Source organism: Stegostoma tigrinum, chromosome 29, assembly GCF_030684315.1.
Source record: "Stegostoma tigrinum isolate sSteTig4 chromosome 29, sSteTig4.hap1, whole genome shotgun sequence".
In the NCBI taxonomy this organism is placed as follows: Eukaryota; Metazoa; Chordata; class Chondrichthyes; order Orectolobiformes; family Stegostomatidae; genus Stegostoma; species Stegostoma tigrinum.
In genome coordinates this window covers 45,618,101-45,632,773 of record NC_081382.1, presented here as the reverse complement: position 1 = coordinate 45,632,773, position 14,673 = coordinate 45,618,101, and the positions used below count along the sequence as shown (strand labels likewise).

Sequence of the window (14,673 nt, the reverse complement as noted above, 5' to 3'; positions counted from 1 at the left end):
TGTAAACACCTTGAGATGTCCTTTATCTAACATCTTGGCTGACCCCTCTTCCTGGCTGCCTTCACCTTCTTGGGTAGATCACTGTAAATTTTCAGCTTAGATCCAACAGCGAAATACTGACATGTTCTCTTTTGCATGTCATTGTTACAGTACTTCCTGCTCCTGCAATTTGAAGCACCACTTTCTCTTATGGCCAGAATGTGGAATTTTTAGAGTGCGTGTGTCTTACATCCACATTTCAGAGACTCCTGTTTCCTACCTGAGAATTTTATTTATTGTTCAGGTTTCTGATGGAGGAAGGACAGCAAAAAGAATGGTAATTTTTAGGAGTGACTTCCTGTTCCAGGCTTGAGTCTTCATATTGATGACACATCTTCACCTTCACAAAAGTTTCTTCTGGTTTTCTCGATCCTCCTCCTAATTTCTGCACCACACCTGCCACCTAATGGTATCATCTGTCCTAAACTAACAAACATGTTAACTTGTTCCAGTGTGACACTAGCCCCTTCAATCTTCACTCTCATTTCCTCTAACTTACTTTGTAAGGCATCTTCTCAATCCGTCCGTAGTATTCATAAGTTGTGTATCACAAATCTGTCATGATTCTTGGCTTCAACTTTTACAATTGGAAGTGCAACAGTTTCTCTATCTGGTCCATCATTTCCCTTCAGAGATAACGGGAACTGCAGATGCTGGAGAATCCGAGATAACAAAGTGTGAAGCTGGATGAACACAGCAGGCCAAGCAGCATCTTGTGCTCCTAAGATACTGCTTGGTCTGCTGTGTTCATCCAGCTTCACACTTTGTTATCTCCATCATGTCCCTTTATATTTTAAGGAGTCCGATGATTTGGATCAATCATACAATTCACTTCTATCCATCTTGCTTTCCAAATAATGTCAATACTTTATCAGTTCTGCATACATTATTTGCTGTCATGCCTTTCTATCTTTCAAGGAGTTTGTCTTCTGCTAAATTCCTCTCCTTTTGAAATTTCTTTCCAGTTTCAATACTTTATCTCACGAACAAGGAACAACAGTAGGCTACTCAGCTGTTTGAGTCTGCTCTACCACTCAATTTGATTTTAACCTAAATTCGACATTCCTGCACATCCTCAATAATCTTTCATCCCTTTGGTACTCAAGGATCTATACTTCAGCCTTAAAAATATTTAAAGATTCTGCATCTGTTGACTTTTGAGGGAGGGAATTCCAAAGACACTCAACCCTCAGAGAAAAAAATGCTTTCTCATCTTTGTTTCAAATGGGTGCCCCCTTGTTTGTAAACTATGGCTGCTAGTTGTGGATTCTCCAAAACATCCTTTCAACATCCACCCGTCAGGATCTTCTACGCTTCAGACACATCAACTCTGATTCTTCTAAACTCTAGAGGATACTTGCCTAGCCTGTCTAACCTTTCCTCATAAAGCATTCTGCTCATTCCAGATGTTAATCTGGTAAAACTTCTCTGAGCTGTTTCCAACAAATTAACATCCTTATGTAAGTACAATGACCAGCATTGTACATGGTATTCCAGATGTGGTCTTACTAATGCCCTGAACAAGTGAAACATAACCTCCCTACTCGTGCTTTGAATTTCCCTCACAATAAAACATAAAACATTCTATTAGCTTTCCTAGTTACTTGCTCAAACAATCTATTTTCCTACACCATTTCTCTTTAGTTGCTGACATACCTTCATTTTCTTTCAATGTCATCATGTATGTTTCTTTCCTTCCTGTCATCATTACTGCTATTTCATCTGCCATCCACCCCTCATCTCTTTACCTTTTCCATTTTGGGACTATTTCTTTCACAACATGTTGTGTAATTCTCTTTCATGCTTTGTCATTTGCTTTCTATTTCCTGTTCTGAGAACTGGTTGTTCAAAATCCTGAGACAAATAGACTAATTCCTTGCTTGGATTTTCATCCTTCAACATACTGAGGTCCAGATGGTCTCACATTTTGTTTTGGTATTTTCAGTTCACATTTAAATTTTCCCAGATGATGATGAGAATTTAAATCCACACCAGGGTAATGACAAATATTCTTTAAAATAGTTCTAAAATGTTGTTTTACCATTACATTATCTATTTTATTTTGAGACATATTGCCTAGACTTCTCTAATTATAATATCTTTTTGGTTGCTCACTCAATCTCACCTGCAGCGAGTTGTGAGGACAATACTGAGTGACTTCAGAGGGACACTGCCAAATGGGCATAAACCTGGCAGATGAATTTCAATGCAAAGAAATGTGAGGTGATGCATTTTGGTAGCACCAGCATGGATGGTCAATGCAGGCTCAATGGTATAACTTTGAGAAGAGAACAGGAGCAGAGGGACCTCAGGGTTCATAGACATGATTCTCTGAAGGTGGCCAGGCAAATTGAAACAGTTCTGAAGAGTCACTGGACTCAAATGCTAACTCTGATTCTTCTCCACAGGTGCTGCCAGACCTGCTGAGCTTTTCCTGCAATTTTTGTTTCTGTTGAAATTGAAACTGTTATTAAAAAGACTTATCGTTCCTTGGGTTTATAATTAAAGGCACAGAGTATGAAAGTTTGGAAGTGACAATTCACCTCCACAAATCATTGGTCAGACCACATTTGGAGTATTGTGTTCAGTGCTGGGTACTTTATTTAAGGAAGGATGTGAAAGCCCTGGAGAGAGTTCAAAGAAGATTTAATAGAATACCAGGAATGAGGGATTTTAGATACAAGGAAAGATTAAAGAGATTGAGCTGGTTCTCCTTGAAACACAGTAGATTAAGAGGTGATCTTACTGAGGTGTTCAACCTATTTAACACTTTTGACAGGGTAAAGAAGGATATTCTCGTATATCAGTAACTAGGGGTCAGAATTTCAAGACAGTCAACATGACAGTGAAGAATGAGATGAGAGAAATCTCTTTACTCAGAGAGTTGTTAGGATTCGGAATGTGCTGCCTGTGAGAGTGGTGGAGGCGGATTCCATAGGAGGGTTCAAAAGACAGCTGGATACATATTTGAAAGGGATGAAGTTAGAGAGCTACAGGAGATAGGATTGGAGATAGGACTAGGTGGGTAACCCTTTTGGGAGCTGGTACAGACACGGTGGGTCAAATGACCTCGTTCTGTACCTAAAAATCTATAATCCTTGCAACACTTCACTCATTGCAACTTGCCAACTTGAAAATATCTCATTCATCCATACTCTTTGTTTCCTGTCTGTTAAGCAGTTCCCTATCCACGCTGATATACAGAATATGGTATGAACAGATCAGCTACAATCTTACTGAATGGCAGAGTGGCCTGCTCCTGAATCATATACTTACTTACACTAATTCAGACATAACTCCCAACTCCATGAGCCATTATCTTGTGTACCAATCTTTTACGTAGCATATTTTAAATTTTAAATGTTTCTCACTCTATTTACTGTTATATCTTTCCGTCTATTAATGCATTCAATCTTAATCTGCTGTCCTCTCATACCTATAAATTGGCTTCAGGTTTTTAAGATTTTTGATTGTGTTTAAGGTTCTTGTTTGTGATTGGAGCAGCTTGCTTACAAGCTTATTATAAAATTCATTATTATAGCGTCATAGAGTAATACAGCATGGAACCAGGCCCTTCAGCCCAAACTGGTCCATGCTGACAATGGCCCCCTCAGCTAGTTCCAATTGTCCACATTTGGTCCACATCCCTATAAACCCTTCCCATCCATGTATCTATCTGAATGTTTTTTAAAGATGTTGTTATTGTACAGTTTCATTTCTTTATTGATTCACAGGGTGAAGGTGTCGCTGGCTCGGCAGCATTTATTGCCCATCCCTAACTGCCCACAGTTAAGAGTCAACTACATTGCTGTGGGTCTGGAGTCACATGTAGGCCAGACCAAGTAAGGACGGCAGTTTCCTTCCCTAAAGGGCAGATGGGTTTTTCCAACAATCAACAATGGGTTCAGGGTCATCATTAGATTCGTAATTCCAGATTTTTTTAAAATGAATTCAAATCCCATAGCGGGATTCCAACTTACGTCCACAGAACATTATCTGGATCTCTGAATTAATAGCCCAGCGCTAATGCCACCTACCTCAACCACTTTCTCCGGAGGCCCATTCCATATATACACAACTCTCTGCATGAAGAAGTTACCCCTCAGGTCCTCCTTCTTTTCTCATTCAGAAAGTAAAAAGGTATCGGATAGGGGGAAATGTGGCAGATTGAATTCAGAATTGGCTGACCCTTAGAAGCCAGAGGGTGGTAGTGGACTGAAAATACTCAATATGGTGTTCAGTTACGAGTGGTGTACCACAAGGATCTGTTCTGGGTCCTCTTCTATTTGTGATTTTTGTAAATGATTTGGATGAAGGAGTGGAAGGGTGGATTAGTAAGTTCGAGGTTCATACGAAGGTGGGTCACATGGTGGACAGTGCGGAGGGCTGTTCTAGGTTACAAAGGGACATTGATAGGATGCAGAGCTGGGCTGAGAAGTGGCAGATGAAGTTTAACCCTGAAAAGATTACATTTACAGTTCCCTGAGAACTACTACCCAGGCAGATAGAGCTGTTAAGAAGGCACATGGTGTGTTAGCTTTCATTAATAGAGGGATTGAGTTCAACAGCCGTGAAGTTATGCTTCAGCTATACAAAACCCTGGTTTGGCCACGTCTGGAGTCTTGTGTCCAGTTCTGGTCACTTCATTACAGGAAAGATGTGGAAGTGTTAGAAAAGGTGCAGAGGAGATTTACCAGGATGTTGCCTGAAATGAGGGAAGATCTTACGAGGAAATGTTGATAGAGCTAAGGCTTTTCTCTTTAGAACGATGAAAGATGAGAGGTGAACAAAAATGATCAGAGGTATTGATAGAGTAGACAGCCAGAGACTTTTTCCTAGGGTGGAGGCAGCTATTATGAGGGGGCATAGTTTTAAAGTGAGTGGAGGTAGCTACAGGAGAGACGTCTGAGATAGGTTCTTTACTCAGAGAGTGGACAGGGCGTGGAATGCATTGCTGGAGACGGAAGTGGAGTCGGTCTCATTAAGGGCATTTAAGCAGCTATTAGACAGGCATATGGATGATAGTATGAGGTAGGGGTGGAGGTTAGATAGACCCTAGGATTAGGGTAAAAGTTTGACACAGCATCGTGGGCCGAGGGGCCTGTACTGTGTTGTACTGTTCTATGTTTTATGTTCTATGTTCTAAATCTTTCCCCACTCATCTTAAACCTATACCCTCAACTTTTCAATTCCCCATCCCTGGGAAAAAGACTTGCATTCATCCTATCTATGCCCCTCGTGATTTTGTACACCTCAAAAAGGTCACCCCTCATTCTCCTACGTTCCAAGGAATAAAGTCCTACCCTGGCCAACTTCTCCCTATAACTCAGACCTGCTAGTCCTGGCAACATCTTCGTAAATCTTCTTTCCACATTAACTGTGTCTTTCCTATAACAGGGTGACCAAAACTGTACACAATACTCCAAGTGCGGCCTCATCAACTACTTATACAACTGTAACATAACATCCTAAAAACTCCTACATTCAATGCCTCGACTGATGAAGGCCAGTGTGCTAAGTGCCTTCTTCACCACCCTGTCTACATGTGACGCTGCTTTCAAAGAACTTATCTACTCAGACTCCTAGGTTCCTCTGTTCCATGCCACTCCTCGGGACCTTACCATTCACTGTATAAGTCCTACCTTGGTTTGACTTTCCAAAGTGCAACACCTCACACTTATCTGCATTGAATTGCATTCACCAATCCTCAGACAATTCCTCATCTGATCAAGATCCCTCTGCGATTTTTGATAACCTTCCTCATACCTCCTAATTTTGTATCATCTGCAAACTTATTAATCATGCTGTGAAAGTTCACATCCAGATCATTTATGTAAATGTCAAATAACAAAGGTCCCAGCACTGACCCCTGTGGTATACCACTAGCCACAGGTCTCTAGTCCAAGAAACAACCTTCAGCCATCACCCTCTGCTTCCTACCATCAAGTCAATTTTGAATCCAATTAGCTAGCTTTCTCTGGATCCCATGCAACCTAACCTTCATGACTAGCTTGCTGTGTGGGGCCTTGACAAAGACCATACTGAAGTCCATATAGACAATATCCATTGACCTACCCTCATCTATCCTTTTGGTCACCTCTTTGAAAAACTCTAAAAGATTTCTCAGACATGACTTCCTGCAAACTAATCCATGCTGAGTATCCCTAATCAGACCTTGACTATCCTAATGTTGGTTGATGCCGTCCCCTTAGTATTCTCTCCAATAACTGGTCTTATCACTGACGTCAGGCTCACTGGCCTATAGCTCTGTGGTTTGTTTTGCTACCTTTCTTAAACGATGGAACAACATTAGCCACCTTCCAGTCTTCTGAAACTTCACCAGTGGCTAAAGATGAAGCAAAAATCTGTGCAAGAGCCTCTGCAATTTCTTCCCTAACCTCCCACAACATTATGATCACTATTACCCAGCAGATCTTTTACTGTGAAATTTCCAACTCAGCTTGCTTCATCACAGAATGGTAGATTAAGGGAATATTGATGTTGTGGTTTTACAGAAAAGAAACAAATGACAAATTGCCAAGTTAGATAGCCAGCCATTAGGCCAGGTTCCATCCATATGCTGTGTAATCCATTTATCAGGATATCCAGGTGTTTACATTAATCAGATGTTGGCTGTAGTTTGATGATGCAACATCATTTGAGGATTTCTCATCTTTTAATTTTGTCAGTAGATGCTGTGTAAGACGGTTCTCCAGGCATGGAGGGAGTGCTATTTCAGGAAATATATCCAACTGTACAAGTGTATTGTGACTATTCCTATAACTGATGTTTCCTTTGAATTGATCAGAAATTAAGGTGTGTCAAAGTGGTTCTCGAAAGATCATTTTCTGGCACTTCCATGAAATTCAGAGAATGGAATTCTCAACGGGAATCGCCCTTGTATTCTTCTTTCTTTCACTCTTGGTCTAAAGCACATTGCGTAATGAACAGGCAATTGGAAGGTCAGGTTGCACAGAAACAGATGGTCTGTCTGGACAAACAGTCTTCTATTTATATTTATAGAGGGGCACCTAATAACCAGACAGAATGGACGACACAGGTATTGAAACAGATTTGTGACAATGACTAAAATAACAAATGTAGCTTGAACTGTCAGAGGATTTGCACTTACCACTGACAGGCCTTTTCTCTCACCTGGTCTTCAAGTTATATTCCCTGCACATTATTAACCACCCCTCCTATTATTTACTTACTCCTTCTTACCCCATCACATTGTATACTCGCATTCACTGGTTAACAGGCTCACTTGCACAGGGACAGTTACCTGAAGTCCGAGAATTTGAACGCTGAACTGCCTTGTCTCGTTGCTTGTATGGAAAACGTAAAGCTGTGTCTAGTTGTTTGAAGCTCTCTTTCAGAGAGTGGGTCTGGTAATACTCTACCAGCTCCTATAATGAAAGAAATCGCATCTATGGTTATTGTAAAGCCTGAAATCACATGGACAAGTGCAAAGAAACCAAGAAAACTTTGTTCTGTCCCTGGCTCACATTTGCCCAGTTGCTCAACACTCATCTACAATCAAGGATGACTCAATTGTGAATGATTCCAAATCATTGCTGCACTTGTTCCTGCCTCAGGTAGTGGTGTTTGGCATCACTAGCCAGCCCCGCCTTGTTTCCTATCCATGAGACCCATCTACTGCTTCCTCAACCCCATTTCTATAAAACCGCTAACCACCAATACCCCCTCCTGGTATCTGTGTTACAGTTGAGGTGTCATCCCTCTCATTAAAATATACTGTCATCAGCCATATCTTCAGAAAAGCCAAATCTTGAACCCCCACTGGTCTTGTAAATCTAAACATTACCCTCCTCTTCCTCTCTGTCACCCTGGGTGCTATTGTGACCTCCTAAACTCTTCCCATCTTTTCTGGAACTTCATGTTTGAATCCCTCCATTTGGATTTCCACACTGTTTCTGCAATGGTTTTGCCTCTTTCGAAGTCACAAATGACATCCCGTGTGGTTGTGACAAACATTCTCCACTCACTGCACGCCAACCCCCATATTCCCCAGCCCCCCTATCACCCTCTCAGACCCATCTGGGGATGTGGCTCTTCAATTATCAGACTGCCTATTAACATCCAATACTGAACAAGCAGAAATTTCTTCCAACTGAACACCGGGAGGGCTGACACCATCATTTTCAGTCACCATTCCTGAGTTAGCAATTGTATCCCTCTCGCTGACAGCAATCTGAGGTTAGGCCTGTCTGTTCACAACCTTAGTGCAAACGTTTCGGCCTCAGATGAATTTATGATCTCCTGATTGAAACTTATGGAATACTGACGGAGGACAGAGTGGATGTGGAGAAGATGTTTCTACTAAAAGGAGAGACTAGGACCCAAGGGCATAGCCTCAGAGTGGTCAGTGGTGGACAAATTATTGGAAAGGGCTCTGAGAGATAGGATTTATGATCACTTGGATAGGCACAGTTTGATTTGCTATAGTCATCATGGATTTGTGAGGGGTATATCATGCCTCACAAATCTTACTGAATTCTTTGAAGAGGCGGCCAAACATGTGGATGAAGGTAGAGCAGTGGATGGTATACATGGATTTAAGTAAGGTGTTTGATAAGGTTCCCCATGGTAGACTCATGCAGAAGGTAAGGAGGCATGGGTTAGGGGGAAATGTGGCAGACTGGGTTCAGAATTGGCTGACCCTTAGAAGACAAAGGGTGGTAGTGGATGGGAAATACTCAATATGGTGTTCAGTTACGAGTGGTGTACCACGAGGATCTGTTCTCAGTCCTCTCCTATTTGTGATTTTTGTAAATGATTTGGATGAAAGAGTGGAAGGGTGGATTAGTAAGTTCACAGGATATGAAGGTGGGTCACGTTGTGGACAGTGTGGAGGCCTGTTCTCGCTTACAAAGGGACATTGATAAGATGCAGAGCTGGGCTGAGAAGTGGCAGGTGGAGTTTAACCCTGAAAGGTGTGAGGTGAAAAACTTGAAAGCAGAATACAGGGTTAATGGAAAGATTCTTGGCAGTTTGGATGAGCAGAGCAATCTTGGAGTTCACGTTCACAGTTCCCTAAAAGCTGCCACCCAGGTGGATAGAGTTGTTAAGAAGGCGTTTGATGTGTTAGCTTTCATTAATAGAGGGATTGAGTTCAAGAGCTGTGAAGTTATGCTCCAGCTGTACAAAAACCTGGTTCGGTCACATCTGGAGTAATGTGTCCAGCTCTGGTCGCCTTACAGGAAAGATGTGGAAGCGTAGGAAAAGGTGCAGAGAAGATTTACCAGGATGTCGCCTGGAATGGAGAGAAGGTCTTGCGAGGAAAGGTTGAGAGAGCTCGGGCTTTTTTCTTTAGAATGACGAAGAATGAGAGGTGACTTGACAGAGGTGTACAAAATGATCAGAGGTATAGATAGAGTGGACAGCCAGAGACTTCTTCCTCGGGTGAAGGTAGCTATTACGGGGGGGCATAGTTTTAAAGTGAATGGAGGTAGATATAGGGGAGACGTCAGAGGTAGGTTCTTTACTCAGAGAGTGGTCAGGGCGTGGAATGCATTGCCGGAGTGGGTAGTGGTGTCAGCCTCATTGGGGTATTTAAGTGACTATTAGATAGGCATACGGATGATAGTATGAGGTAGGGGTGGAGGTTAGATAGACCTTAGGATTAGGGTAAAAGTTTGGCACAAAATCATGGGCCAAAGGGCCTGTTCTGTGCTGTACTGTTCTATGTTCTACGAGTGAACAGACGGCTTTTTGCAGCAGAGAGCGGCGGGAGCCAGGCGGACATGAGGTCAGAGCAGAGAGGCAGTTGGGAAGGTAAATGAGTGCTATTTAAGTAAGTGTGTTCTTGACCCCAGGTCCTACACGGTAGGGCCTCCCTCCCACCCTCCTCCTCTAACCTAATTAAGAGTCCACAGACTCACAGCAAACAACAAGGGTTGAGGGAAGTGCCTGGTGAGTAAAGTGCGAGTTTTCGGCGAAGAGGCTCAGTGAGGAGATTACGCCACTGTTGAAGAGGGTGAAGACATAACTGCCAAGCTGATTCAGTGTGCTGCGTGCAGGATATGGGAGGTCAGGGACACTGATGATGCTTCTGGCTCCTATAGCTGTGGAAAGTGTGTACACATTCAGCTTCTGAAGGAGGTTGTTGCAGCTCTGAAGAAAGAGCTAGATGACCTCAGGTTCATCTGAGAGAACAAGAATTTTCTGGACAGGACCTTCAGTGAGGTCAGTACACTGAGGATACCAGAAGAGAGAAGGGGGATGTCGATGAGGAAGGAAGACATAAATGATGTACAAAAGACCCCAGGAGACACACCTATTATAAACAGATTGACTCTCTTGGAAACTGTTGAGACAGATGACACTGCCAGTCCGAGAGGCGGACAGGTCTGCAAGTCAAAAATTGGTGTAGAGGCACAGCCGAGGAGTCAGCTGTGGTAATAGGGGCTCCATGTGAGAGGGACTGGCAGGGGTTTCTGCGGAACAGGCAGGATTTGAGGATGGTGTGTTGCCTTCCTGGTGCCAGGATCCAGGACTTCAATGATAGAGTGCAGGGAATACTCATGGACGAAGGTGAAGAGCCACAGGTGGTGCATGTCGGCACTAATGACGTTGAGAAGAAAAGGAGGGGCATTCTACAGCGGGACTTCAGAGAACTTGGAAGAAGTCTGAAAATCAGGACTTCCAGGGTGGTTATCTCCGGTTTGCTTCCAGTTCCTCGGGCTGGAGAAGGCAGGAACAGGGAGATAATGGACTTGAAAGTGTGGCTGAGGAACTGGTGCCAGAAGCAAGGATTTAAATTCTTGGATCACAGGGGTATGTTTTGGGTTAAGGATAAATTGTACAAGAGGGCTGGTTTGCATCTTAATAGGTGAGGGACTAGCATCCTGGCAGGCAGGTTTGCTACTCAACACAGGTGTGTTTAAACTAAGTAATGGGGGGGAGGGGCCAAACTGGAAATTTAAGAATCAAGTTAAAGGGAAAGTGAGAATAAGAGAAGTTAAGGAAGACAACAGAATCAATGGAGCAGAAAACTCAAGAAGGGATCGTACAGTATGGCCAAGTGAAATAGGGATTGATAGGAAGGGTGAGGGGAGAAACAAATTAAAAATATTATGTATGAATGCACGAAGCATAAGAAATAAGGTGGATGAGCTTGAGGGTCAGTTGGAAATTGGCAAGTACGATGCTGTGGGGATCACTGAGACGTGGCTTCAAGTAGACAGGTCCTGGGAAATGAATATTCAAGGCTATACATGCTATCGAAAGGGCAGACTGACAGGCAGAGGGGGTGGGGTGGCCCTGTAGGTGAGGAATGATATTCAGTCCCCTGCGAGGTGGGACATAGAATCAGGAGATGTAGAGTCAGTATGGATAGAGCTGAGAAATTCTAAGGGTACAAAGACCCTAATGGGAGTTATCTACAGGCTACAGGCCCCCAAACAGTAGTCAGGATGTAGGGTGCAAGTTGAATCAGGAGTTGAAATTGGCCTGTCTCAAAGGTATCACTACAGTTGTTATGGGAGATTTCAACATGCGGGTAGACTGGGAGAATCAGGATGGCACTGGACCCCAAGAAAGGGAGTTTGTAGAGTGCCTCCGAGATGGATTCTTAGAACAGCTTGTACTGGAGCCTACCAGGGAGGAGGCAATTCTGGATCTGGTGTTGTGCAACGAACCGGATTTGATCAGGGACCTCAAGTAAAGGCGCCATTAGGAGGTAGTGACCATAACGGACGTACATGGAATAGCGTAGGTTAGATGGGCTTCAGATTGGTATGACAGGTTGGCACAACATTGACGGCTTGAAGGTCCTGCACTGTGCTGTAAAGTTCTATGCTGCAATGTTCTATGTTCTAAGTTTTAATCTGCAGTTTGAGAGGGAGAAGGGAGAATCGGAAGTGTCTATTGCAGTTGAACAAAGGGAACTATGGCGCTATGAGGGAGGAGCTGGCCAAAGTTCAGTGGTACAATACCCCAGCAGGGATGGCAGTGGAACAACAATGGCAGGTATTTCTGGATATAATGCACAAGGTGCAGGATCCGTTCATTCCAAGGAGGAAAAATGATCCTAAAGGGAGGCAGGGGCGGCCGTGGCTGACGAGGGAAGTTAAGGACTGTATAAAAATAAAAGAGAAGTATAACATAGCAAAGATGAGCGGGAAGCCGGAGGACTGGGAAGCTTTTAAGGAGCAACAGCAGATAAATAAAAAGACAATACACAGAGAAGAAATGACGTATGAAGAAAAACTGGCCAAAAATATAAAGGAGGATAGTAAAAGCTTTTTTAGGTATGTAAAAAGAAAAAAAAATGGTTAAGACTAAAATTGGGCCCTTGAAGTCAGAAATGGGTGAATTTATTATGGGGAACAAGGAAATGGCGGAGAGTTGAATAGGTACTTTGGATCTGTCTTCACTAGGGAAGACACAAGCAATCTCCCAGATGCAACAGTAGCTGAAGGACCGAGGGTAATGGACGAACTGAAGGGTATTTATATTAGGCAGGAAATGGTATTGGATAGACTGTTAGGTCTGAAGGCTGATAAGTCCCCGGGACCTGATGGTCTGCATCCTAGGGTACTTAAGGAGGTGGCTCTAGAAATTATGGACGCATCGGTAATCAATTTCCAAGGTTCTATAGATTCAGGATCAGTTCCTGCAGACTGGAGGGTGGCTAATGTTGTCCCACTTTTCAAGAAAGGAGGGAGAGAGAAAACAGGAAATTATAGACCGGTTAGCCTGACGTCAGTGGTGGGAACGATGCTGGAGTGAATTATAAAAGATGAAATTACAACTCATTTGGATAGCCGTAACAGGATAGGTCAGAGTCAGCATGGATTTACGAAGGGGAAATCGTGCTTGACTAATCTTCTGGAATTTTTTGAGGATGTATCTATGAAGATGGACAAGGGAGAACCAGTGGATGTAGTGTATCTGGACTTTCAGAAAGCCTTTGATAAAGTCCCACATAGGAGATTGGTGAACAAAATTAGGGCACATGGTATTGGGAGCAAAATACTGAGTTGGATTGAAAATTGGCTGGCTGACAGGAAGCAAAGAGTAGTGATAAACGGGTCCCTTTCGGAATGGCAGGCAGTGACCAGTGGGGTACCACAAAGTTCGGTGCTGAGACCGCAGCTTTTTACGATATATATTAATGATCTAGACGAAGGCATTAGAAGTAATATTAGCAAATTTGCTGATGACACAAAGTTGGGTGGCAGTGTGAAATGTGAGGAGGATGTTATGAGAATACAGGGTGACTTGGACAGGCTAGGTGAGTGGACGGATGCATGGCAGATGCAGTTTAATGTGGATAAATGTGTGGTTATCCACTTTGGTGGCAAGAACAGGAAGGCAGATTATTATCTCAATGGAGTCAAGTTAGGTAAAGGGGAAGTACAATGAGATCTTGGTGTTCTTGTACATCTGTCAATGAAAGCAAGCATGCAGGTACAGCAGGCAGTGAAGAAAGCTAATAGCAAGAGGAATTGAGTATAGGAGCAAGGAGGTCCTTCTGCAGCTGTACAGGGCCCTGGTGAGACCGCACCTGGAATATTGTGGGCAGTTTTGGTCTCCCAATTTGAGGAAGGACATTCTTGCTATTGAGGGAGTGCAGCGTAGGTTCACGAGGTCAATTCCCTGAATGGCGGGACTATCATATGTTGAAAGATTGGAGCGACTGGGCTTGTATACACTTGAGTTTAGAAGGATGAGAGGGAATCTGATTGAGGCGTATAAGATTATTAAGGGATTGGACACTCTGGAGGCAGGAAGAATGTTTCCGCTGATGGGTGAGTCTAGAACCAGAGGACACAGTTTAAAAATAAGGGGTAGGCCATTTAGAACAGAGTTGAGGAAAATCTTCTTCACCCAGAGAGTGGTGGATATATGGAATGCTCTGCCCCAGAAGGCAGTGGAGGCCAACTCTCTGGATACTTTCAAGAAAGAGATGGATAGTGCTCTTAAAGATAGTGGAATCAAGGGTTATGGGGATAAGGCAGGAACAGGATACTGATTGTGGATGATCAGCCATGATCATAATGAATGGTGGTGCTGGCTCGAAAGGCTGAATGGCCGACTCCGGCACCTATTGTCTATTGACCCTTCAGGACTGAGATGAGGAGGAATTTCTTCAGCCAGAGGGTGGCACATCTGTGGAACTCATTGCTGCAGAAGGCTGTGGAGGCCAGATTATTGAGTATTTAAGATAGAGATAGATAGGTTGTTGATTGGCAAGAGGATCAGGATTATGAGAAGAAGGCAGGAGAATGAGGCTGAGAAACAAATATAGCCATGATCAAATGGCAGAGCAGTCTTGATGCACTGAATGGTCTAATTCTGCTCCTATATCTTATGGTCTTATTTGCACATCCCCACCCCTGTCTGTAACATTGTCCAACCTCTTCCTCATTTCAGCGCACATTAAAGCCCTTTCTAAAGCATTCACTAACTCGAGATGTGATCATTGCAATGGCTGCTTCCCACATTCTACCCTTTGTAAACCTGAGGTCTTCTAACACATTGCTGCCCCTCTGTGGCCTCACACTGTCCTGTTTTCCTTCACTCACTGATCTACATTAGCTCTTGGTCAAGCAACATCTTGATTTTACGTGTTTCATCCTCATTTCCCAACCCCTCCCTCCATGT

General features: G+C 43.3%; 1 protein-coding gene across 7 annotated transcripts in view; it reads right to left on the bottom strand.

The window, feature by feature from the left end:
* The window catches only part of vav2 (vav 2 guanine nucleotide exchange factor), a 188,033-nt gene that overhangs the window by 8,358 nt on the left and 165,002 nt on the right, over positions 1 to 14,673 (bottom strand). For 6 of the 7 annotated variants that reach the window (XM_059638209.1, XM_059638210.1, XM_059638204.1 and 3 more), the window contains one exon: positions 7,325 to 7,448. In XM_059638209.1, coding sequence (XP_059494192.1) covers positions 7,325 to 7,448 — 124 coding nt within the window. Of the gene's footprint in view, positions 1 to 7,324; positions 7,449 to 14,673 lie in introns of those variants that run through there. The other variant, XM_059638211.1, reaches the window with a different exon arrangement.